At 41.8% G+C, this 27,918-nt stretch overlaps 1 protein-coding gene across 2 annotated transcripts in view; it reads left to right on the top strand.

Moving 5' to 3' along the window:
- The window catches only part of LOC134350989 (phosphatidylethanolamine-binding protein 4), a 450,761-nt gene that overhangs the window by 334,168 nt on the left and 88,675 nt on the right, over nt 1-27,918 (top strand). For both annotated transcript variants that reach the window (XR_010019039.1, XM_063056940.1), the window contains exon 7: nt 4,750-4,866. Coding sequence is in view for 1 of the 2 variants with exons in the window: in XM_063056940.1 (XP_062913010.1) it covers nt 4,750-4,866 (117 nt within the window). In the remaining variant the exon portion in view is untranslated. The remainder of the gene's footprint in view (nt 1-4,749; nt 4,867-27,918) is intronic.

The raw sequence follows: 27,918 nt of genomic DNA, 5'->3' as shown, positions 1-27,918 counted from the left end.
TGCAGAACTGATTTTTTTAAGTCAGAGCAGAGTTGGAAATTCCTGAAAATTTGGTGATTTTGTCTCTGTGTCAGAGATCAAAGGGCTGGAGAGTGCTGCAAATTTGTCTTGCTGCACTACACTTTATGGACAAACCAGAGAAAATCCGCAGATTCTTCAAATCCAAGCAACACACACACACACACACACACACAAAATGCTGGAGGAACTCAGCAGGCCGGGCAGCATCTATGGAACATAGTCGAGTCGATGTATTGGGCCGAGACCCTTTATCAGAACTGGAGAAGAAAAGATGAGGAGTTAGAATAAGAAGATGGGAGAAGGGAGGAAGAAACAGCTGATAAGCGAAACTCGGAGCGCGGGTAAGTGAAGTAAAGAGCTAGGAAGTTGATTGGTGAAAGAGATACAGGGCTGGGGAAGGGGGAAACTGATAGAAGAGACAAAAGGCCACGGAAGAAAGGAAAGGGGAAGGAGCACCAGAGGAAGGTGATGGGCAGGTACGGAGATAAGGTGAGAAAGGAAATAGGAATGGGGAATAGCGAGGGGGGGGGGTCATTACCATAAGTTCAAGAAATTTATGTTCCTACCATCAGTTTGGAGGCTACCCAGACAGAATATAAAGTGTTGTTCCTCAAACCTGAGTGTGGCCTCATCACAACAGTAGAGGAGGCCATGGACTGACATGTTGGAATGAGAATATGGTGGAATTAAAATGGATGGCCACTGGGAGCTCCTAGTTATTCTGGTGGATGGAGCACAGGTGCCAGTGAAGTGGTTTCCCAATCTACATAGGGTCTTACCGATATAGAGGAGACCACACCGGGAGCACTGGATACAATAGATGACCCCAACAGACTCACAGGTGAACTGTTGCCTCATCTGGAAGGACTGTTTGGGGCCCTGAATGGTAGTGAGGGAGGAGGTGTAGGGGCAGGTGTGGCACCTGTTCTGCTTGCGAGGATAAGTGCCAGGAGGAAAATGGGTGGGTAGGGACAAATGGATAAGGGAGTCACTGGGGAGTGATTCCTGCGGAAAGCAGAAAGTGGGAGGGAGCGAAAGATGTGCTTGGTGGTGGGATCCCATTGGGGATGGCGGAATTTACAGGATCTCCCAGTGGCTACCCATTTTAATTCCACTTCCCATTCCCATGTCAGTCCATGGCCTCCTCAACTATAACGATGAGGCCACACTCAGGTTGGAGGTGTAACACCTTATATTCTGTCTGGGTAGCCTCCAGCCTGATGGCATGAACATTGATTCTTGAAATTCCAGTAATTCCCCTCTCCTCCTCTCCTTCACCATTCCCCATTCTCATTTCCCTCTCTCAGGCTACGTCCACACTAGACTGGATAAATCCGTAACCGAAGCTTTTTCTCTTCATTTTGACCCTCCGTCCACACTGAAATGGCGTTTTCCTGCCCCGAAAACGAAGATTTTCTAAAACACCCTCTGGGGTGTGTAAATTTGAAAACGCTGATTGTGCAGAGCAGTGTGGATGGGGTAAACGGATATTTTTAAAAACACTGCCATGACGTGCCGGGACAGATGGCGGCAGCGCGACATTTCATTGTTTTCTTGAACGCAACCCCCCACACAACCTAACAACTTCAGAACAGACGGCAACGAGACTGAAGCCAGAAGAGTTAGAAATGTACTCACCAAGTACTTTGACCCATAGCTTACTGAATAAATAAGTATACTTACTTCACCCTGTTTTCTGTCCTTGCCTGTATGAAGGTGGTTTACCTATTTATGCAAGTACTTCTCTGACAATAGATGTGTAACAGCCTAACGTAACATTGTATGGAAATACAAGATAACACTGATACAGACATGTTTTATACATTTAACAAGGTGCTTTATTAATGCAACAGAGTTAGTCAGTTTTTCAATGTTCGTCGTCAGTCGGGTCATACTATCCATGAACTCCCTGTTGGTTGCCTCCATACGCTCCAGTATTTGTTTTTTTTTCAGTTTTAAGTCCTCTTGCGCGAGAGCCAAAACCAATTCCTTTTAAGTTTTTCTAGTCTGTAACTGGACAAACGCACACCAAGTATACCGTTTCCTCTTTGCTTGTTTTCTGTGTGTCCTGTGCATGCCCAGTAGAAGGAAATTCGCCCAAATATCTGTTCTAATGTGGACGGAGATATTTTTAAAAACACCTGGTGTGGACGCCTATCGTTTTTACGTGAAACCGGCGTTTTCAAAATTATCCGGTCTGCTGTGGACGTAGCCTCACTTTTAATCTCCTTACCTGTCCATCACCTCCCTCTAGTGCTCCTCCCACTATTCTTTCTGACAATGGCCTTCTGTCCTCTCCTATCAGTTTCCCCCTTCTCCAACCCTGTATCTCTTTCACCAATCAACTTCCCAGCTCTTTACTTCAACCCTACCCCTTCCCACCCAGTTTCACCTATCACTTTCTGTTTCTTCCTCCCCTCCAACCCCCCCACCCCCACCCCCACCTTCCTACTCTGATGCCTGAACTTTTTTTCTCCAGTCCTGATGAAGGGCCTGGGTCAGAAACAACAACTGTACTCTTTTCCATAGATGCTACCTGGCTTGTTGAGTTTATCCAGCATTTTGTGTGTGCTACACTTTATGGATCCTGGTAACAGCAATGAAGGGGAGAGCTATTGTTTTCAACAGCTGGCTTGTTGATCCAGTGAACTTTTCTGGTATGGCTGATGTGCGTACATTCATCAAAATGAATTTTCCAACACACTTCTGAGTTCAACTTCACAGATGGTGTAAAAAGCTGCAGTGGATCCAAATGAACCATTCATCAAAGGGTATCAGCCTATTCCCTGTAACCTGGCAGTAATAATTAAGCTTCTCTGTAAATGATATCCACAAAAAAAGTTTAACGATATTTAGAACATTTGGCAGAAGAAGGGAAATTATTGGAAAAAAATCTGAGAAGCACGATCAATCTACATTTGGAAGGGAAGTGGTTGATCAGGAATAATCAGCAGAGTTTTGTCAATGGTAAATCTTGTTTGAAAAATTTGGATTTTTTTAAAGTAGGAATATATATTGATAAGGGCAGTGTAGGCAATGCCTACTTGGACTTCAGTGAAGCAAGAAGTGGAGTCCATAATGGGCTTGCACCCATTTTTCAGAATTCTTGGCCTTGAGGCTGCAGGCTTCAATCGAAACCTTATGGAACCCTCTCAGAGACTGCAAAGCACCATCAGCCCAAAAACACACCACCAAAATGTAGCTTAAAATCTCCAACAGTAGCAGAATCACATTTGAAAGAAAAAGAAGATGTAAAAGAAGTGAAGGAGGTAGCTTTGTGAACCATCTGGAGGATGTCACCCTTGGTGGTGTTATTTGCTGGCGCCATCTTCTTTCTGGCAGGCCATTGACAAGATCTCACAATGAAAATTGGTCCAGAAATTTAGAACCCATGGAAACTAAGGGAAAATGGCAAACTAGACCCAAAATTGGCTTACTAATTTTGAGAGTGATGATGGAGGATTCTTTCATGATTGGAAGCCTGTAACTCGTTTTGTACCATAGTTGCCATTTATGCCAGTGGTTTGCATATGAATGCAGAAGGTATGAGTAGTAAATCTGCAGACGATGGTGTTTAGGCTTAGGTTACAAAGTAGTATTCACCAGCTAGAACAATTGGAAATAGAATTTAATCCTGATAAGTGTGAGATGATGCATTTTTGGAAGTCTATAAGGATAGGACTTATACAAAGGATGTTTCGGCACTAGGGAGTATTGAGGAACAGTAGAACCTTGGTGTTAAAGTCCACATATTCCTAAAGTGGAAGTAGTAATCAAGAAGACACACATGATGCTCGTCTTCATTATTTGATGTGGGGGGTGGGGTTGAATTTAAAAGCTTGGAGGTCTTGGTGAAATCCTGTAAAATATTGGTTAGGCCCCAAGTGAAGTATTGTGTGCAGTTCTGACCACAGTACAGAGAGGCTATGATTGCATCAGAGAGGGTGCAGAGATAATTTACCCGGATTCTGTTTGGCATAGAATGCTTCAATTAAGAAGAAAGCCTACGTGGATGGGATTTATTTTCATTGGAACGGAGGAGGCTGAGGGTGGACCTGTTAGAAATATGCAAAATTATGAGAGGGATAGATAGAATAGGTAGTAAAAAATAATTTCTCATGAAGTTGCCTAAAACCAGAGAGCATCAAGTATGGATTAAGAGAGTTACAGGAGATCTGAGGACGTGCTTTCCCCCCAGAAGGTATTTGGAATCTGGAACACAACAAATGTGTTGTTTAGCAAAATGGCTTACAATGTTACTTTGGAATAAATCTTATAAATATCAACTGAAGAGATTTAATGGAGTAGCATTACTGTCCTTGTACAGTACAAGACAGGTTTTAGTACAATATGATTATTTGAACTAATAATCTTTTGGAATTCCTGTAGATTTTAAAGAAAGACTTCAATTTCAATCATTTTGATGTTGCTATGTGGTTCAAAGGGTAAATTCCCAGCATTCCTCCACATCATTCAAATAGAGCTCTGTATAGTTTATATGCACAAGGAGTATTGTTATCATATCAAGATATTTACAAATTATGTACCATTTGACATCTTTTATGCTGATTATAATAGAGAGCAGAATAAATGTAATTCATATTTGAGGAAATTGATGTGCTTGATAAATACATCTAATTTACTAAATAAGTTGTGCAATTACTTTCTCGGTGAAGAAACCCTTAATGTTGGTTTTTATGACTTTAATTTTGTTTCATTGTATCACAGAGTATAGGCCACCCACCCCTCCATCTGGCACTGGGTACCACCGTTACCAGTTCTTCCTTTATGAACAGCCTGATGATGCAGTTATTACACTGAATGAACATGAAAAAAAATCCTTTGGTAAGTCTATTTAAAAAGAAAGTGAGGGGCAACATTTTCTTTTCTCTGGTGGTAACAGCATATTCTCCAGTTATTAAAAAAGTGGATATGCAAGGTGTTTGCGGGACTCCATGACACTGAGAGATGCATGCAAGAATTTTTAATGATTATGACTATATTTTGAAATATTCGGACACTTAACTGCAACAAAGCCTCCCATTGCAAAGCTGACTCTAAGCCCTTGTGAACCATTTGCATTAAATTGATATTTGCAAAGTGCATCACAAACTTCTGTGGAGATGGGTAAATTTGAATGAGGCACTGATATTGCCTTGGGAAGCTTTTGGAACAGTAATATTTGCTGGAACTGAATAAAAAGGAGAGACTAAAGATGATTTTTATACACCAGACCAAATAATTGTTCAGCATTCCATTTACTCATGGGGAGCTACAGCACCTGAGAAAATAATACTATTTCATATGGTTATAGTTTGACGCATTCATTTGTAATTGCATTGATCCTGGAAGCAAGTGAAGCTTTATCATTGAGACTAATGGAAATATCCCACTGATGTTATCTTTACCACCAATACTCCGATATCTAATAACTTTATGATTTTATCTAAATCTGACTAAAGTAACTGTAATTTCTCACACCTGTAAATTAACTCAACACCCCTATTAACCTGTTTGAAAGGCATTCCTTTTCAATTTCAACTTGACTAAATATATCCTGATGATATATTTCTTTTGTTATATGTAAGTTGTGCAGACAGAGATACAGCAGCTGTTTGCAGGGTTTTGTTGGGCTACAACATGCTAGAAAGTGCCAGCCGAACTAAAATTAAACTACTAAATATCTTCACAAGTGTAACCAGTTTCAAGATGCCTGTACAAATATGCGAACTGCTGTTCCTTGGAGATTTTTGTTGACTATACTCCAGATCTGGACTTTTCATCAAGTCCGGATTGTGAATTTGCTTCAGTTCTTCAGCACTTAAGCTGGAGGTTCTGTTGACTGAACCCGCGCCATATAGTTAAAAAGTCATTGTTATTATTTGCAATGGAATTGGAACATCTTTGAGAAGTAAGTGTTGTGTAATTCATGTTTTATTAAATGAGCTTATTTATTGGTATTGCTTTATAATTATGACACATACAAAGATACAGTGAAAAGCTTGTTTTGCATGCTGTTCATACAGATCAAATCATTACGTAGTGCATTGAAGCAGAACAAGTTAAAATAATAATAGAATGTAAATAAAGTATTATAGCTACAGAGAAGTGTAGTGTTGGGAAACAAAGTGTAAGATCATAATGAGATAAATTGCAACAGAATTGTATGACTTATCATATGAGAAGTCTGTTCAAGAGTTTGATAACAGTGGGACAGAAGCTGTCCTTGACGTGGTGGTACGTACTTTCAGACTTTCATATCTTCTGCCTGATGGGAGAGGGGAGGAGAGAGAATGTTTGAGGGAGGTGGGCTCTTTGGTTATACTGGCTGCTTTACTGAAGCAGTGCAAGGAATAGATAGAGTACACAGAGGGGAGGCTGATTTCCGTGATGTGTTGTGCCATGTCCACAACTCTCTGCAGTTTCTTGCTGTCATGTGCAGAGCAGTTGCCATACCAATCTGCTATGCATCCGGATGCTTTCAATGGAGCGCCGATATAAACTGCCAAAGAGCCAACAGGAGCATAGTTGAAGTTCTTTTGCCACCTGAAAAAGTGGAGGGAGTGGTGAGCTCTCTTGATCATGACATCAACGTCGCTGGACTAAAACAGGCTATTTGTGATGTTCACTCCTGGGAACTTGAAGCTCTGAACCACAACACTGTTGATGTAGGCAGGATTCAAGATTCAAGTTTATTGGTCATGTGTACTTTGAACATACAGTGAAATGCCTCATTTAACAGCCAACACAAGTGTATACTGGGAGCAGCCCATTAGTGTCGCCACACATTCTGACACCAACATAGCATGACTGCGATGCTCAGTGGAACAACAGAGACCACAACAAGCAACAAAAATAAACAGCAAAAATCATCCCTGTTTCTCCTTCCCACACACACAGTCCTTTAACCCCAGGACAGGCCACGGACTCAGCCCTGCTCACACTGGTCTTCAACCTCCCCAGTGAATCACAAAGCTTCACTGACTTGGCTCCAACCAATGGGCGTCGACTTCTGGACTTCCGATTCAACCTTTGGCCTCAGTCCTCAGCATCAATCCCAGGACATGTCAGTCAGCAAGCACTAGGCCTCGAACTCTGGTCTGACTGATTTATGAACCCGGGGTGGGGGGGGGGGTGTCATCAGAACATGTTACACCTGACCGCATGGAACTCAAACTCTGGAACCCGCCAACAGCTTGCGACCGGTGGTGGGGGAGGTTGGGGTGGGCGCAGGTGTAGCCTACCTTTTATTATTCCGGTCCATGAAACACCAATAAAAAAGCATAGGTACCAGGAAGGAAACAGATATTTCCATATATTAGCACCCTAACATTCAAAGTGACACACCTTTCATTATTTTGGTCCATGTGACAAGCACCTCACTGACAATCAAAACTGGCGTACCTCAGGAATGTGTGCCCACTGCTCTGACCTCTCTACACCCGCGACTGTGTGGCTAGGCACAGCTCAAATGCCGTCTATAAATTTGCTGACGATACAACTATTGATGGCAGAATCTTAGATGCTGACGAGAGGGTGTACAGGAGCGAGATATACCAGTTAGTGAATGGGGTCACAGCAACAACATTGCACTCTGCATCAATAAGACCAAAGAACTGATTGGGGACCTCAGAAAGGGTAAAATGAAGGAACACACGTTAGTCCTCGTGGAGGGAGCAGAAGTGCAGAGAGAGAGCAATTTCAAGTTCCTGGATGTCAGTATCTCTAAGGACCTAACCTGGACCCAACGTAGCAGTGTAACTCTTAAGAAGGCAAGACTGTGGCTATGTTTCATTAGTTTGAGCAGATTTAGTATGTCACCAAAAACACTTGCAAATTTCTACAGATGTACTGTGGAGAGTATTCTAACTGGCTGCATCACCGTCTTATATGGGGAGGCTACCGCATAGGATTGAAGTAAACTGCAGAGAGTTCTACAATTAGTCAGCTCCATCATGGCACTATCCTCCATAGTATCCAGGACAGCTCCAAGGAGTGGTGCCTCAGAAAGGCGGCATCCATCATTGAGGACCCTCACCACCCAGCTCTCTTCTCATTGCTGCCATCAGGAAGGAGGCAAAAAAGCCTGAAGGAACACACTTAATGATTCAGGAACTCAGGAACAACTTCTTCACCTCTGCCATCTGATTCCTGAAATGACACAATCTCACTACACTTTTATTTCCTATTTTTGCACTACTTATTTAATTTAATTATTATTTTTATAGTGTAATTCACTATTTTATTCTTTCTCTCTATTTTCAAATATTGTATTATACTGCTGCCACAAAGTTGAGAAATTTCATTGCATATGTCTGTGATATTAAACCTGATTCTGATTCTGACATGCTGGTGTCTGATCAACCTTAGCTGGGTCGCCTGGGAGAGGGTGTCTGATGTTGAAAGGCCCAAAATATCGGATGACCCCAGGTTACTTCACTGTTAATGTTTCTCAGTACACACCAGGTTAATAAGGGCAAGTAGTGTTGGACCAGGTTAATGAAGGCAAGGGCAAGATCAAAGTGGCAGGGTCGAGTGACACTGAATCTCCAGTAACTGGATTAAGAAATGCAAGAGGGATAATTTTCCCACAGCCGCCATAACTGTACCCTAACTCTGCTGGTTTGACATCTGACCACACATGCCCCATATCCATGTCACTGGTTTTTGAACACAGAGAGGACACTTAAACTCCAGCATGACCTCTAATTCTCTTATATCCCAGTTCTTAAACCCTAACACTCCTCTCTATTCCCAAAACCATCCTTACAAACCTTAAAAACAATTAAGCAATTAAAAAACAACTAAATCTGAGCTACGTCTTGACGGAGGTCGCAACTCAGCATCATCAGAGCTTGTGCACTGCCTCCTGTCCTGAAGTCAATACCCAACTCTTGTTTTGTTGGCATTGAAGGAGAGTTTGTTGTCATGGCACCATGACACTACGCTCTCTATTTTCTTCCTGTACTCTTAAGTCGTTGTTATTTGAGATACAGACCACGACAGTGGTATTATCTGTAAATTTGTAAGCAGAATTAGAGCAGAATCTGACCATGTAGTCATGAGTGTACAGGGAGGAGAATAGGGCACTGAGGACATCACCTTTAGAGAGGGAAATGAGCAGTTTATTTCCTGCAGTTCACTGCCTGGTTTAAATATATATTTAAAACACTCAAGGTTCCTCATGACATGCTGTGATAGAATGTAATTATTTTTTCGAGATACGGTGTGGACCAGCCCTTCCAGCCCGACGAGCTGCACCGCCCAGCAACCCATCTATGTAACCTCAGCCTAATCACAGGACAAGTTGCAATGACCAATTAACCCACTAACCGATACGTCTTTGAACTGTGGGAGGAAACTCATGCACTCATGGGAAGAACGTAGAAACTTTCTCACAGAGGACACCAGAGTTAAACTCTGAACTCCAGTGCCCCAAACTGTATTAGTGTCATGCTAACAACTACGCTACCGTGGGATCATTTTCGTCAGTCTTGTTGGTTAAATTCATTCTTTTTTATCTCAAGTTACTGATATCCAATTGCTCATGACATCAGTCACTTCTAACCAGCTTTAAAGTCAAAAATAGTCAAAGGGAGATTGAAAATTTGGCTGAGTGGTTTAATAACAACAACCTCTTACTCAAACAAGAGAAAATCTGCAGATGCTGGAAATCCAAGCAACATACATAAAACGCTTAAGTAATTCAGGAGGTCAGATAGCATTTACGGAAAAGAATAAACAGTTGATCTTTTGGGCCGAGACTCTTCATCAGGACAGGAGAAAAAAGATGAGAAGTCCAAGTAAGAGGGTGTTGGGGGGAGGGAGGAAGAAATACGAGGTGGTAGATGATAGGTGCCTGGTGGTGTCATGGCATCAGCACTGGACTTCAAGGCAGATGGTCCTGAGTTCAAATCCAGCCAGGTCCTAACCTGGGCAGCAGTCAGTATCTGCACGGAAGAAAGTCGTGGTAATCTACTTACGTATCTTGCCATCAAAACCCTATGGACCCTATGGTCCATGAGGTCACGAAGAGTCGGACTCGACTTAACGACTGAACAACAGCAACTGGTGATGGATGAAACCGGGAGGGGAGGAGGGGTAAAGTAAAGAGCTGGGACTTCGACTGGTGAAAGAGGTAAAGGGCTGGAGAAGGGAAAATCTGATAGGAGAGGACAGAAGTCCATGGAAGGAAGGGAAGAGGGATGAGCACTGGGGGAGGTGAAGGGTAGGTAAGGAGATAAGATGAGAGAGAGATATGGAAATGGGGGAATGGTGAAGGAGGGGGAGTGGTGTTACTGGAAGTTCGAGAAGTCGATGGTTATGCCATCAGCTTGGAGGCTACGCAGACAGAATATAAGGTGTTGCTCCTCTAACCTGAGTGTATCCTCATCGTGGCAGTAGAGGAGGCAATGGACTGACATGCCGGAATGGGAATGGGAAGAGGAATTAAAATGGGTGGCTTCTGGGAGTTCCAGCTACTTTTGGCAGACAGAGCATAGATGCTCGGCGAAGTGGTCTCCCGATCTACATCTGGTCTCATCAGTATACAGGAGGACACACTGGGTGCACCGTATACAGTATATGACCCCAACAGACTCACAGGTAATGTGTTGTCTCACCTGGAAGGACTGTTTGGGGTCCTGAAAGATAGTGAGGGAGGAGGTGTAACAATGGTTCCGCTTACAAGGATAAGTACCAGGAGGGAGATCAGTGGGCAGGGACAAATGGACAAGGGAGACACGTAGGGAGCGATCCCTGCAGAAAGCAGAAAGTCGGGGGAAGATGTACTTGGTGGTGGTATCCTGTTGGAGGTGGTGGAAGTTACAGAGAATTATGTGCTGGACACTGAGGCTGGTTAGGTAGTAAGTGAGGAAACCTATCCCTGATGGGCTGGCAGAAGGATGGGGTGAGGGCATAAGTGCACGAAATGGAAGAGATGTGGTTGAGGGCAGCATTGATAGTGGAGGAAGGGAAGCCCCTTTCTTTGAAGAAGGAGGACATCTCCTTAGTTCTGTAATGAAAAACCTCATCTTGAGACAGAGGAATTGAGAGAAGGGGATGGCATTTTTGTAAGTTACAAAGTGGGGAGAGGTATAGTCCAGGTAGCAGTGGGTTTATAAAAGATATCAGTAGATAAGCTGTCTCCAGAGATAGAGAGAGATCGAGAAAGGGGAGGGAGGTGTTGGAAATGGACCAGGTAAATCTGAGAGCATGGTGGAAATTGGAGGCAAAGTTGATGAAGTCAGCAAACTCCACATGAGTGCTGGGAGCAGCACCTATGCAGTCGCCGATGTAGCACAGGAAAAGCTGGGAAATGATACCAGTGTAAGCTTGGAAAATAGACTATTCCATGTAGCTGACAAAAAGGCAGGCATAGCTGGGATTCATGCCAGTGCCATGGCTGTACCTTTTGGTTGAAGAAAGTGAGAGGAGCTGAAGGAGAAATTATTGAGAGTGAGGATCAGTTCCTGATGACGGAGGAGAGTGGTGATGGAGGGGAACTGGTTGGGTCTGGTGTCCAGAAAGAAATGGAGAGCTTTGAGACCTTCCTGGTGGTGGATGGAGGTGTATAGGGACTGGACGTTCATAGTTAAAATAAGATGATGAGGGCCAAGGAACTTGAAATCATTGAAAAGTTCAGAAGTATGTCAGGTGTCACGGATGTAGGTCAGAACTGAACCGGGGGGGATAAAACTGAGTCGAGGTATGACCCTTACTCAACATCAGCAAGATGAAGGCACTAATTGTAGAGGAGAGCGAAACCAGAGGTCCATGAGCCAGTACTCATCACAGGATCAGAGGTGGAGGGGGTCAGTAACTTTAAATTTCTGGGTGTCATTATCTCAGAGAACCTGTCCTAGACACATCAAATTGCAAAAAAAGGACATCACCTCCTCTACTTTGGAGTCTCCACAGATTCGGCACATCATCAAAAACCTTGGCAAATTTCTATAGATGTGTGGTGGAAAGTGTGCTGACTGGCTGTATAATGGCCTGGTGTGAAAATGCCAATGCCTTTGAGTGGAAAATCCGACAAAAGGTAGTGGATTCAGCCCAGTACATTTCGGGTAAAGCCCTCCCAACATTGAGCACATCTACATGAAATGTTGCTGTAGAAAAGCAGCATCCATCATCAAAGATCCTCACCACACAAGCCCATGTTCTTTTCTCGTTGCTGCCATCAGGTATATGGTACAAGAGCCTCAGGACTCGCACCATCAAGTTCAAGAACAGTTACCACCCCTCAACCAACAGGCTCTTGTCAAAAGAGGATAACTAGACTCATTTTATTTCTGGTGTACCTACAACCGATGGTCTCGCTTTAAAGATTCTTTATATTGTTATTTCATGCTGATTATTTATTGCTATTTATTTATATTTGCATTTGCATAGCTTGTTGTTCAATGATCCAGCTTACAGTTACTATTCTATAGATTTGCTAAGTATGCCCACAGCAAAAAGAATCTCAGGGTTGTATGTGGTAACATGTATGTACTCTGATACTAAATTTTTCTATGACTTTACTTTGGACTTTTCAATGACCGTGCCCTCCTATTTGGAGATTTCTAAAGGTTAATTTCCTTGTGTCAGTCCTACATAACCTACCCCTTATTCTCAAAGAGTACCATGTTATACTTGCCTCCTCAGTCAGGGAAGTACCTTCTCTGCATCTAGCCTGTCAAGCCCTTTAACAAGTTTATAAGTTTTAATAGTATGTCAGTAGATAATAGGTGCAGGAGTAGGCCATTCGGCCCTTCAAGCCAGCACCACCAGTCACTGTGATCATGGCTGATCATCCACAATCAGTACCCCGTTCCTGCCTTCTCCCCATATCCCTTAACTCCACTATCATTAAGAGCTCTATCTAACTCTTTCTTGAAAGCATCCGGAGAATTGATCTCCACTGCCTTCTGAGGCAGAGCATTCCACAGATCCACAACTCTCTGAGTGAAAAAGTTTTTCCTCAACTCCGTTCTAAATGGCCTACCCCTTATTCTCAAATTATGGCCTCTGGTTCTGGACTCCCCCAACATCGGGAACATGTTTCCTGCCTCTAGCGTGTCTAATCCCTTAATAATCTTATATGTTTCAATCATTGTCCTCTCATTCTTCTAAACTATGTAGTCCCACTTTCTCCTTAGAAGGCAAACCTACCACCTGTGGAACCAGTTTAGTGAATCATTACTACATTCCCTCTATGATGAGTACATTATATCCTATGTAAGGAGATGAAAGTGCTAAGATCCTGTACAATTGCAATACGACTTCCTTGCTACAAAGGAAGCAAGTCATGATCGCAAGTCAGTGTTAGATACTAAGAACATCAAGAACTGCAGAACTATCCCATCAGTGTGTTGCTCCAAGGCAATGGAGCTGGACTTATTGCATACCATCATTGTGTTGTCACCTGGAATTGTTGTGCACCGTTGTGCTGAGATGGTGCGCAATCCAACAAATGGAGTGAGTGATTGTCTTGGAAATTTTTATTGGGATCACAAGACCCTGTTGGACATTGTTAATGTAGAATGCTGCAAGATTAATTCCCTGCTTAATTGGTGAGACTGATGATGGGGTACTATATTGCTTCAGTTGTGACGAGGACTAGGACTAGGCCGCAGACTCCTCAATCTCCTGGAATGCAGTAGCCTGTTGCAGTTGCCCAGGGGAGGAAAGCTGAGGCAGTGTGAGAGAGATCAGGGACCTCTGCTGGGCCCTCTGGAATCTGGGCTGGGTTGGGGGCTGGCCCCTTCTATAGGGCTGCCCTCCAGCATTTGCTCATTGCTGCTCCCTGGTGTTCGCTTAGTGGAAGACCACGACAATCTACAATCATGTCACTCAGTGTCTTTGGCTATATATTTTTTACTTGTAACTGTATGTTTTTCTGAAATCGTAACCACTTGTGCTATGTCCAGTGTGCTGTGTGCTGTTGGCAATGTGTTTTGCATCCTGGCCCTGGAGGAACGATACTTGATTTGGCTATATTCATGGATGGTTGAATGATAATCAAACTTGAACTTGCTCCTGCATTCAAGCTCACTTATTATAAACATAGCAAACTATTTGCCTTCTTGTTTCCTGTACGTTTGCATGTTGACCTTTAGTGATTTGTGTACGGGCATATTCCAGTCCCATTGAACATCAGCAATAACTAATAAAAAAAAATACACTGCTTTCAAACTCACCAACTTCTATAGTATAATTTTTAGACCTAATAGTTTCTTCAGTTCTTCATTCTCGCGGGATCCTTGATTCTCTAGAATATTCAACATTTTTTGAGTGTTAAGAAGATATTTTAACTTTATCTCTAACAGTGTGTCATTGGAAGGATCACCACATATGATAGATATAGACTGAGCTTTAGTTAGCTTGCTTCATTTGCACAAACTCACCCAGATGAAATTTCATAATTTGTCTAATGTGTTAGAAGTTCGTCAGTAACCTATCCCTCCTCCAGTCTCTCTGAATAGTAGTCCTTCTGCGAACCAATTAGTATACAACATGCATATATCATACTTAAGAGGCAGTTTGATCTCCCTTTATAAGTTGATGTCTCTTCCTATCCACATTTAAATAAATATTTATAAGCCTTGATGGTCTTTCATTGGTCTTCATATTGTTAACGTTGTGTTAAACAACTCCTTTAGTGTAAGATACATTTAATCAGCTTTTTGATTTAATTATTGCTAATAATTGATTTGAATATGAACTATCTGTAAATTATTAACTTCCATCCATAGTCAAACTGCATTTCCTCCTCATCCTTCTGGATTCAGGGTCAGTGAGGTACATCATCCTTTTACTTCTGCAAACCGATCTTCCAGTGTGCACATCCACACAAGTTTCTTGTAATTGCTCAGCAGTCTTTAAACACTCCATATTTACACTAGCTGAGTCATATCACCTTGGTCAAATTTCAAATAAATGTAATTGTCTGATAAAATTCAATTTGATATAACATCAATACCAGCTACTTCTGGATCTGATATATTTTTTGGATACATTAAATAATTTGTTCTGGTGTTTTCTTTGTTGCCATTTTACATTGTAACTTTATTATTGTTTGCCAGATCCTTCATGTTTCCTTGTCGTTATTCCTGCTTTCTTGCTGCCAAACACATTATAGTATCAGTGTTCATAGAGATTATATCAATTTGGCCAATAGTGCACTATATTGTTGCTTTCAAACGTTTGGTTTTGTACAATCTCACAGATGCTGCTGTTCTTCATTCCACTTTCTCACATGGGGTTTTTCTGTTGCACACATGGGCAGTGTTGTATATATATATATATGTTCCTTTGCCATTGAGGGACTATCCCTGGTGGTTACCCCAGATGACTCTGAAGTACATTTCACCCAGATTTATTAGTCTTCATTTAATTCTATCATATGTATCAAAGCTAAATTACCCTTCCACCTGTTTTCTATTCCCCACAACTGATATTATTGTTAAAACAATATGTGTAATACAGCTGTTTAGAATTTGTGCCAATTTCAGATGCTCTCCCCACATAAGTAACAGTTGGTCTGCCAGTCATAATCTTATCCTCCCCATAGAAATTAAAATACAAGTTTGCTCCGCATTGGCCCCATTTATATGATCTAGGGCATGCAGACTTAGTTGATTAGAAGAGTTACTTATTTATTTACAAATGTTGCAAATAAGCCCTTGGTACATATGACTCCTTAAGTTAGATCCTGTGCTGGTTGGCTGAGAAGCTGAGATTGATAGCAATGCCACTACTCCCGCAGGAAAAACATCATCCACCATCTCAGCCCCCTCATAAGAATCCAGTTTTCTCTCTTTGACTTCTGTTGAGTTCATTTTAGTTTCACCAGAATTATTTTACTTCCTTACATAATTTGATAGTATTTTTGCATTATTGTGTGGTCCATAATATGGTTGTACAAATACTCCTTGCTGATAGGTGAAGGTAGGTTCTCCCACAACACTTAAGAAGTGTCTAGACGAGCATTTGAATTTGTGGAAGTCAATGGACCAACTGCTGGTAAATGGGTTTAGAATCAGAGGTACATAACGGTCAGCATAAACATGGGGGCTTTCCAGAATGACTCTTACGCAAACATAATTTCTCACCATCTCCTGATTGCCTGTTTCCCATTCTTGTGATTTGTGGGGATCTAATTTAATTTTATTGTCTTGATATTTCCTACTAATATTTATAAAGCTCATTGAATTGTCCTGGTAGCTCTCCTACAAAACTTGAAAGTGCTTCATTCTGCTGTCTTTTAGCCACACTCCATGTGAACAATTGTACCAATGTTCTAATAGGTTACTCTATATTAAGTTACAGGTTGAGTATCCTGCGTGGGTGATGCTTCCCCTGATTTTCATTAACACTTCATCCCAATCTTTTCAACTGATCACCTAATCAGAATCAGGTTTATTATCACTGACATATGTTGTCAAGTTTGTTGTTTTGTGGCAGCAATACGTTGTATGAATAACAATTACTATTCATTATAAAGTAAATGAATAGTTCAAGAAAAGGAATTATGAGGTAATGTTAATGTATTCATGGACCATTCAGAAATTTGATGGCAGTGGGGAAAAAAGCTGTTCTTAAGTCATTGAGTGAGGGCCTTCAGGCTTTTGTATCTACTCCCTGATGTTACTAATGAAAAGAGAATCCTCTCCTGCCTTTCTTATATCATTCTATTTCTGCACCCAACATTTCCTGAAATCTGCAGATTATGACTTTCTTACACTTCCCTTCAATATTCAACAATTTTAAGGTCACACACGTCACCTGTCTGGTAAAGTGATCTGATGCCATGATCCTTAGTATTTATATCTAATGAATACCTCCTACACCATGATCTTAGCTGTGTTAGCACAATAACTGTTTTGCTTCTAAACGGCTTTACTAATTAATGAAGGTATCCACAAATTGGAAATTGGGAGAGGGCCAACAACTCTATCTGTATATACTACCAGGTCTCCCCTGGTCTTTGTGGGTGTGCCGAAGTGATACTCTTCCGTTTGTGAGTCTGGATTATAAATAACATAGATTAAACAATTGCAACAAAAATCTTCCACCTCTGGAGGCCACCATTCCGTTCCTTGACCCTGTTTCTATTTTCCTGCACTGCACATTCCTATTCTCATTCCACTCTCAGGAATCTCATTCAGTTCTGCACTCAGGAAATTCTACCTGCGGAGTGAGGATACAATTCATCTGTCACCTGCAAATAGCATCCCTTCTTTTGTGCTCTCTTCCCATGATGTCTCTCAATGGCTTTATAACTCTTCTGCTCGTCTAACACTTTCTATCCCAAAGTAGCCCTTCAAATACCACCTTTCTTTGCCAATCTGTTCACTTCTCAAAATCTAGAGTCATAGATTCATACAGCATGGAAGAAGGCCTTTGGTCCACTGAATCCACGCTGACTGTTAAAGTTGCATTTATGTTTAACACATTTTATTTTCTCTGCCCTCCCCCTCAGTCCCCCACCCTCAGGTTCTATGATTCACCTTTGCAGTGGGAAAGTTGCAGACCTTACTAACCTGCACGCCTTTAAGACGTAGGAGGGAACTGAAGCATCTGTGAGAAACACTCACAACCACAAGGAGGGTGGGCAAACTCCACGCAGACAGTTGTGGAAAGATCCCGGCCCGATACGTTGACTGTTTCCTCCCCTGCATAAATGCTGCCCGATTTGCTGAGTTCCTCCAGCATTTTGTGTGTGTGTAGCACCAGAGCTCAGGGTTGAACACAGATGACTGGAGCCGTGAGGCAGCCTCTCTACTAGCTATTCCCCTGTGCTGCATCGACGCCACAAAGTAACTCCTCTGCTACTAATTTAAAACCTCACTTCTTCTAAATAACCAGCAAGTCTGTCAGTGAATTTCAGACAAACATAGAATCTGAACTGGGAACTCAGTTGGGTGAGTCATCTCAGATGCAGTAACAGCCAACTCTGCCTGCTGTGCACTCAGATGACTTAGTAATTTAAATGACACCATTACTTCATTACTCAAATTTCAAATTCCACATCTCTTCCTTTCTCCCTTCTCCATATACATGAATCCACCTACCTAGATTAACACTCAGTGGCCATTTTAAGAGGCGGCACCTGTACCGAGTAAAGTGCCCACTCAGAGTATGTTTGTGGTCTTCTGCTGCTACAGCCCATCAACTTCAAAGTTTGACATGTTGTGCAGTCAAAGATGCTCTTCTGCACACCACTGTAACGTGTGGTTATTTGTGTTACCTTAAGACCATAAGACATATGGTTGCTGTGGCTGTGCCCTGATACATCATTCCACTCCTCTCCAGCCAATATCCAAAGGAATATACTTGTTGCTGAGGGGAATGGCCACAGGGGAACCTTGTGCTGACTGCTTACTCCCCTTTCTTCTCCTGGTGGCCACCCATCTACTATCTGAAGTCTGCACTGTGGGAGTGACCATCTCAGTAAAAGTCTCATCTATGAGGTAACCTCCTGGATGGCCCCAAGTACATCCAGCTGCAGCTCCTATTCCTTGACCTTGTCAGTCAGGAGCTGAAGTTGGGTGCACTTCCCTCAGATGTAGTCATCAGGGAGACCACTAGGTACTCTGCATTCCCACATCTTACAGGAGGAGCATTTCACTGCCTTAACTACCATATTATACCTCTAACTTCTCAAGCTTGAGTTCTAGCCTGTGCCTATTCTTGCCTAAGACTGTTGAGCCAAAACCTGACCACTCTAAGACTGACACTCACAGAATGGCCACTCTGCTTACACCTCGTTTTGTTTTACTGGCTCCTGCCAAATGCCTAAGAGATTGCATTGACTGTAGCCCTCCAAAAAATTCCAAATGGCCCAGAGCTCATTTTAAAATTTGCACCACCTCACCAACAAAAAAGTTTTTGCAATGATTCCAACCCACTGAAAAGTTCCAAAAGGCCCAAACTCTCTCTAAAACTCACACTGTCTCACCGGTAAATGACTTCTTGTGATGATTGCAGCCTGCCGAAAGGTTACTGTTGACTTGATGTCAGCTTGAACCAGTCAGGCCACTGTCCTCTGACATCTTTTAACAAGGCTTTTTCACCCAGAACGTCCACTCACACCATTTATTATAAACTAGAGACTGTTGTGCATAAAAAACCCCAGGAGTTTCTGAGATACTCAAACCCATCTGGCACCACCAATCATTCCACAGTCAAAGTCACTTAGATCACATTCTTCCTCTTTCGGATATTTGGACTGAACAGCAACTGAACCTCTTGACCATGTCTGCATGCTTTTATGCATTGAGTTGAGGGACGTGATTGGTTGATTAGATACCTGCATTAATGACCAGTTGTACGGGTATATCTAATAAAGTGGCCACTGTGTGTATCCCTCCTGCAGGTGAATGTGCTTTTTAAATTCTATTTGTTTCCTATGCTCCTTCTATAGTATGTTTATCTAATTTCTCTACATACACCATGTTTACTATTGAGGTCAAGTGATTGAGTGGCTGTTCCTTCAGGTCACATCATCCATCCAGTCAAAGTAGTGTCGCATCCTGACCCTTCTTTGAATGTTTCATTCATCAGTATTCTTGTCAGAATGCACTTGGTTATTAAGGTTTCTGTAAGCACAGCAAAATGCTTAACCTCCCGATAAGTAGCTTTAGAAAAGTCATTCACATGATGAGTATGGTATCTCTGCTGAAAATAAAGTCCGAAAGGTATGTGGTCATAGAGTCATAGAAAGGTGCATCACAGAAATAGCCACTTGGCTTACTCTGAGTCCCTATTGACAATCAGCTACCCATTCACATGAATTCCATTGTAACCATTTTATTTTCACTACAGTCCTAGCAATTACCCCCACTCTGCCCAGGTTGAAGCCCTAACATACACTGAAGGTAATTTACAATGGCCAATTAACCTACCAAACTATATGTGAATGGAAACTGGAGAATCTGCAAAAAGTCCATGTGATCACAGGAAGAACATGCATTTCTACAGTCTGCACACCCTGTGCTAAGTTTCCTGAAGGCATATTGTAACAGCAGAACACTTAAGTAGTTGTAAATATTAGACAGAAATCTTGTTAAAAGCTTGTGGTTTTGAAAACTGGATCTAGCTACAACCTTCTGCTGAGCACACTGAAAGCTTTCTCACACTCCTTTGTCCACTCTTATTAATTGGAGTCTAAGGTTGACACATACAAATGTCTGGCTGTACTCACACAGGATATTGCCAGTGGTTTTCATAGGACCATGTCCCCAACATGTTCTCAAAGCCAAAACTTCCTCCAATATTGGTACTGTACTCCTGCACAGCTCTACTTACTACATTATCCATGCTCTACTTCTCTGATTTCAATATGGCACTCCCAAAACGGTACTTCCCTTTTCTCCACCGGAGCTTTTTAGAGTTTACCTTTAGCTCACGTCATGTTAGGCACTCCAGTAGTAGCACCAAACGTCCCTCAACACTGCCTGCAAAGAGTAACAACTATCCACGTAATGAATCAGTGTGTCCCTTCTGGAAACCCCTTCTAAGCTCTTAGCCATTTGCTGATGGAACATAGATTGTTTGCATAGTTATGGAACCCTTGTGGCAGGTGTGTCCAGATGTACTACCGTCAGTAAAGGTAAAGCCACATTTATACACTGATCAACATACATCAAAGTTGCTGGTGAACGCAGCAGGCCAAGCAGCATCTATAGGAAGAGGCGCAGTCGACGTTTCCTGACGAAGGGTCTCGGCCTGAAACGTCGACTGCGCCTCTTCCTAGAGATGCTGCCTGGCCTGCTGCGTTCACCAGCAACTTTGATGTGTGTTGCTTGAATTTCCAGCATCTGCCAAATTCTTGTTGTTTTTTTTTTATACACTGATCATCTTTTCTCATCAGAGTACATCAACACACAACTAAGATATCTAGAACTATGTATATGGTTATGCAGCTGCTGATTAGATCTGCCTCAGCAACCACCTTTGGAACACATGCTGCTGCATTCTCGTCTAGCTGTCTATAATCAATTGTAATTCTCTGCAGTGGATCTAGTTTCTTAACAATCCAAATTTGTGAATTTATGTGTATCGTCACAAGTTGTAAAGCCACTTGACCCATAAGACATTTTTCTGACACCATTGAATCTCTGCGTTTTTAGAGAAATTTCATTATTCTGCCAGGTTTTAATTGGCTGTCCCTCAGCTATCATCTCTACTGTTGGTATTGTCCTACTATTTTGTTTCTGTGCGACATATTCTACCTCCTCTTATTCCAGACTGGCTTCCATTCAATGACTTCCATTTCATAGATCCATATCGATTCCATCAATCCTATTATTAAGTTCTGAGTGGCACTTCTTGAATAGACCATAGCACTTCCCTCAGCAAAAACAGATAATGCTGGAATTACTCAGCATCTGTGGAAAGAGAAGCAGAGTCAACACCCCAGATCAGCATTTTCCTTACTGCTGATCTCAGGCTAACTGTCTGTAGTTCCCTGTATCCTCTAACCTTCCTTTATTAAATAGTGAGGCTACATTTGCCTTATTCTAAAATCCATGGAATTTTGGAAGATGACAAGTGGTGCATCCAGTACTCTGTGCCCAACTCTTTCAACATGCTAGCAGGCAGAAGGATCACTGTATCAGTTGGCAAGAAGTCAAGGACAGGCGAACAGGAAAGCAAACAAAATACACCTTAAAAATAAATAAAATCATGCGGAATAACTAGTAATGATAAGTGAAATGATTCACAAAAAAAAGACACTATGGAATGCCTGAAAAATTTAACCTACCATGATTAGTTTTCAAAACTAAAATATCGATTTGTATCTTACAGCAGGTGTATTGCCCTAAAGAATATATGAGTAAAAGTATTAGCAGGAAAGCTCTGGTATCATCTGTTATTCGAGTTTTGTGCCTAAGGGAAATGACATAGTATGTAATAACATCTATTTAACAATACAGTGGTATGAACACTGTTTACTGTTTTCTCGTGGAATCTGGTTTTCGTTGCACTTATAGAGTAGAGTATAATTCATTCACAACTTCTTTGATCTGAGATATGAACACAGCCTTCTCTTGGTAATTAGATTTTAAAAATTCATGAGAAGCATGCAGTCCTTTGCACAATTTCTCTATAAATGTGTTTAATATTTTTTGCTTAGATTTCGATTTTGTCAATTATTTACTGATCCTCTGACCTCTGAAGTTATTGCTCTGTTACCACTTACATAAAAACTAAAGAACGTATGAAATAGAAGCGGGAATGGGCCATTCGGTCCATCACGTTTGTTCTGCCATTCAATGACATTGTTAGCTTTAGTGCCACTTAATTCCGTAAACCCCATTTCCTGTCCAACTTTACACATCAGCTGAGGTTTAATTCTGCAGGGTAAAGATGAGCAAAGGTTCACCACTACCAGATGAAGAGATCTGTTCTCAGACTATCTATCAAGATAACATCATCCCAACATTTAACTTGAAAAGCTCTGTAAGGGATTTTGTTGGTTTCAATAAGATCACCTCTCAGTCTGCTTCATCTCTCATCAAAAGGAAATCCTGCCACCCAGAAATCAATCTGATGAGCCTTCATTATAATCTCTCCAACCCAGGCATCTCCTTCCTTAGGTAGGGAGACCAAATCTATAAGTAGAGTTCATGGGATGGTCTCCCCAGAACTCTTGGACTTTCTGTTAGGAAGCCTTAATGTTTGTGCTCAATTGTTATAGAGAGGCACTACTTGGAAAACAGGCTTTTTGCCCATATTCCCATCAGATCCTACCACTCACATAAACAAAAATAATACTTTACACAATGTTCTAAGGTGTGTGCATGTGCGCGCACACACACATCTTTTGCTACTAGTGCACAAAGGAACTAAAACTGCGCACAAAAGGTTGTCACCCTCTACCCCATTATCTTTTGCTACTAGTGCACAAAGGAACTAAAACTGCGCACAAAAGGTTGTCACCCGCTACCCCATTGGCATGTTAAGTATATTTCACAAGTGTACACAATCACATTTCCTTTCCCGGTTTCTGATGCAGACAGTGTTGGCAGTGTGGAGCTTGTGATGATTTGTCTGCAGGTTTTAGAAATGGCTTATTTGTACATTGAAGAAATTATTGATTCACTATGTCAAATTCCAATGAAGCAAAGGGTGTGAAGTGACAAAGAACTGCTAGTTCATTTAATGTGGAATGGCGTAATGAAACAATAGAGACTGCTACACCAAAAGCTCACAAGGTCGAGACCATAAACCTAAAAGAAATATTTATGTACAATACAGAAAGTGGTGTTACCTGTATGTATTGTTGCGATGCAAAAGTTGCTGGAGTATTTACAAGTAGAAAAAAGTGGAGTTATATTTTATTTCTTTTAAACAATGAACAACAAACTGGACTTGATAGTTTATTATCCTTAGAATAGCTTCAGGTTTAATTCCACTTAAAAATTCAGTGCACACATGTTGTTGTCGCTGGAAAAAAAATTGCCAGCACATGATTTTTGTGTACATTGGTCATTACAAATTAGAAGAAACATTGACTATATGGTGGACTTTTAACCTAACAATCTACATGTCTTTGAGATGCAGGATGTCACCACAGAGTCAAAGTTAAAAGTAGATTTATTATCCAGGTACATATATGTCACCATATACAACCCTGAGATTCATATTTTTAGTGGGCTTACTCAATAAATCAAAGAACCATAATAGAATCAATGAAAGACTACACCCAACAGTGTGGACAAACAATCGATGTGCAAAAGACAACAAAATGTGCAAATACAAAAATAATAATAATAATAATAATAAATAAGTGAGCAATAAATATCGATAACATGAGATGAAACATAGAAACATAGAAAATAGGTAGGCCATTCGGCTCTTTGAGCCTGTACCGCCATTCAGTATGATCATGGCTGATCATCCAACTCAGAACCCTGCACCAGCCTTCCCTCCATACCCCCCGATCCCTTTAGCCACAAGGGCCATATCTAACTCCCTCTTAAATATAGCCAATGAACTGACCTCAACTGTTTCCTGTGGCAGAGAATTCCACAGATTCACCACTCTCTGTGTGAAGAAGTTTTTCCTCATCTCGGTCCTAAAAGGCTTCCCCTTTATCCTCAAACTGTGACCCCTCATTCTGGACTTCCCCAACATCGGGAACAATCTTCCTGCATCTAGCCTGTCCAATCCCTTTAGGATTTTATACATTTCAATCAGATCCCCCCTCAATCTTCTAAATTCCAACGAGTATAGGCCTAGTTCATCCAGTCTTTCTTCATATGAAAGTCCTGCCATCCCAGGAATCAATCTGGTGAACCTTCTTTGTACTCCCTCTATGGCAAGGATGTCTTTCCTCAGATTAGGGGACCAAAACTGCACACAATACTCCAGGTGTGGTCTCACCAAGGCCTTGTACAACTGCGGTAGTACCTCCCTGCTCCTGTACTCGAATCCTCTCGCTATAAATGCCAGCATACCATTCCCCTTTTTCACCGCCTGCTGTACCTGCATTCCCACTTTCAATGACTGGTGTATAATAACACCCAGGTCTCGTTTGCACCTCCCCTTTTCCTAATCGGCCACCATTCAGATAATAATCTGTTTTCCTGTTTTTGCCACCAAAGTGGATAACTTCACATTTATCCACATTAAATTGCATCTGCCATGAATTTGCCCACTCACCTAACCTATCCAAGTCACCCTGCATCCTCTTAGCATCCTCCTCACAGCTAACACTGCCGCCCAGCTTCGTGTCATCCGCAAACTTGGAGATGCTGCACTTAATTCCCTCATCCAAGTAATTAATATATATTGTAAACAACTAGGGTCCCAGCACTGAGCCTTGCGGTACCCCACTAGTCACTGCCTGCCATTCTGAAAAGGTCCCGTTTATTCCCACTCTTTGCTTCCTGTCTGCCAACCAATTCTCTATCCACATCAATACCTTACCCCCAATACCGTGTGCTTTAAGTTTGCACACTAATCTCCTGTGTGGGACCTTGTCAAAAGCCTTTTGAAAATCCAAATATACCACATCCACTGGTTCTCCCCTATCCACTCTACTAGTTACATCTTCAAAAAATTCTATGAGATTTGTCAGACACGATTTTCCTTTCACAAATCCATGCTGACTTTGTCCAATGATTTCACTGCTTTCCAAATGTGCTAGGTTATCACATCTTTGATAACTGACTCTAGCAGTTTCCCCACCACCGATGTTAGGCTAACCGGTCTATAATTCCCTGGTTTCTCTCTCCCTCCTTTTTTAAAAAGTGGGGTTACATTAGCCACCCTCCAATCCTCAGGAACTAGTCCAGAACTAAAGAGTTTTGAAAAATTATCACTAATGCATCCACTATTTCTTGGGCTACTTCCTTAAGCACTCTGGGATGCAGACCATCTGGCCCTGGGGATTTATCCGCCTTTAATCCCTTCAATTTACCTAACACCACTTCCCTACTAACATGTATTTCCCTCAGTTCCTCCATCTCACTGGACCCTCTGTCCCCTACTATTTCCGGAAGATTATTTATGTCCTCCTTAGTGAAGACAGAACCAAAGTAATTATTCAATTGGTCTGCTATGTCCTTGCTCCCCATAATCAATTCACCTGTTTCTGTCTTTAGGGGACCTACATTTGTCTTAACCAATCTTTTTCTTTTCACATATCTATAAAAGCTTTTACAGTCAGTTTTTTTATGTTCCTTGCCAGTTTTCTCTCATAATCTTTTTTCCCCTTCCTAATTAAGCCCTTTGTCCTCCTCTGCTGAACTCTGAATTTCTCCCTGTCCTCAGGTGAGCCACTTTTTCTGGCTAATTTGTATGCTTCTTCTTGGGAATTGATACTATCCCTAATTTCCCTTGTCAGCCACGGGTGCACTACCTTCCTTGATTTATTCTTTTGCCAAACTGGGATGAACAATTGTTGTAATTCATCCATGCGATCTTTAAATGCTTGCCCTTGCATATCCACCGTCAACTCTTTAAGTGTCATTTGCCAGTCTATCTTAGCTAATTCACGTCTCATACCTTCAAAGTTACCCTTCTTTAAGTTCAGAACCTTTGTTTCTGAATTAACTATGTCACTCTCCATCTTAATGAAGAATTCCACCATATTATTGGCACTCTTACCCAAGGGGCCTCTCACAACAAGATTGCTAATTAACCCTTCCTCATTGCTCAATACCCAGTCCAGAATAGCCTGCTCTCTAGTTGGTTCCTCGACATGTTGGTTCAAAAAACCATCCCGCATACATTCCAAGAAATCCTCTTCCTCAGCACCCTTACCAATTTGGTTCACCCAATCTACATGTAGATTGAAGTCACCCATTATAGCTGCTGTTCCTTTATTGCACACATTTCTAATTTCCTGTTTAATACCATCCCCAACCTCACTACTACTGTTAGGTGGCCTGTACACAACTCCCACCAGTGTTTTCTGCCCCTTAGTGTTATGCAGCTCTACCCATATCGATTCCACATCTTCCCGGCTTATGTCCTTCCTTTCTATTGCGTTAATCTCCTCTCTAACCAGCAAAGCTACCCCACCTCCTTTTCTTTCATATCTATCCCTCCTGAATATTGAATATCCCTGAATGTTGAGCTCCCATCCTTGGTCACCCTGGAGCCATGTCTCTGTGATCCCAACTATATCATATTCATTAATAACAATCTGCACTTTTAATTCATCCACCTTGTTACAAATCCTCCTGCATTGACATACAAAGCCTTCAGGCGCGCTTTTACAACTCTCTTAGCCCTTATGCAATTATGTTGAACAGTGAGCTTTTTTGATGCTTGCCCTGGATTTGTCAGCCTGCCACTTTTACTTTTCTCCTTAGTACTTTTTGCTTCTACCCTCACTTTACACCCCTCTGTCTCTCTGCACTGGTTCCCATCCCCCTGTTGTGAACTAACCTCCTCTCGCATAACCTCTTTAATTTGATTCCCACCCTGCAACCATTTTGTTTCTATGTTTCTATGTTTCTAATGGCAGCAGCGAATAGAGAGCACGAGCTGGGTTGTGAGGGTCCCTGATGATGGATGCTCCTTTCCTGCTACAGTGCTTCATGTAGATGTGCTCAATGGTGGGGAGGGCTTTGCCCGTGATGGACTGGGCCATATCCACTATTTCTTGTAGGGTTACAAAAAAATCCCTACAGAAGTCATAAAGTGAAAGTACAAACTCTGCAGAGGTAGTACCAGCAGTTAGAATTAAGTCTGGGTTTCTGGTACTCTGAGGTACAATATCTGTTACCTGTGCCACTGGGGTGCCCTATGCTTCTGCAATACAGGTCAAAATTCTATTTACTTTCTGTATCTAATTGCTGCTTAATTGGGGCAGGAAACTGTTACCAAACAGTTTCCAACTGGCATCAGTCATAAGCAGCATAGTGTCCCAAATAAACAAAGAGCATACCATCAATTTTCTCAATTAGTTTTTATTCTTTCAGAGTTGGCCCAGATAAGCAGCTGCCCCAATTAACCAATGGAGAGCGAACAAGAGAGGGAGAGAAAGATAGAGCGAGCAACATTAACAATTTAACAATTGCTCTCCTTTCCTCAGCATCCATCATCTTTTAGAGAAAGAATTCCAGCTCTCCACATCTTATCTCAACCACTCCCAGAATGCTAATACAGGTTGAGTCTGTGGTAAAGAAGGTAATTGCAGTGTTGGCATTTATTTCAAGGGGGATAGAATATAAAAGCAAGGAGATAACACTGAGCTTTTGTAAGACACTAGTCAGGCCGCACTTGGAATATTGTCAACAGTTTTGGGCTCCATATCTCAGAAAGGATGTCTTGTCATTGGAGAGTCCAGAGAAGGTTCACGAGGATCATTCCAGGAATGAAGGGGTTAACATATGAGGAGCATTTGGCAGCTTTGGGCCTGGACTCACTGGAATTTAGAAGATTGCG

This window comes from Mobula hypostoma, chromosome 8 (genome assembly GCF_963921235.1).
Source record: "Mobula hypostoma chromosome 8, sMobHyp1.1, whole genome shotgun sequence".
Taxonomy (NCBI): domain Eukaryota; kingdom Metazoa; phylum Chordata; class Chondrichthyes; order Myliobatiformes; family Myliobatidae; genus Mobula; species Mobula hypostoma.
The sequence above is the reverse complement of the archived record's forward strand: the minus strand, read 5'-3'. Positions and strand labels throughout refer to the sequence as shown.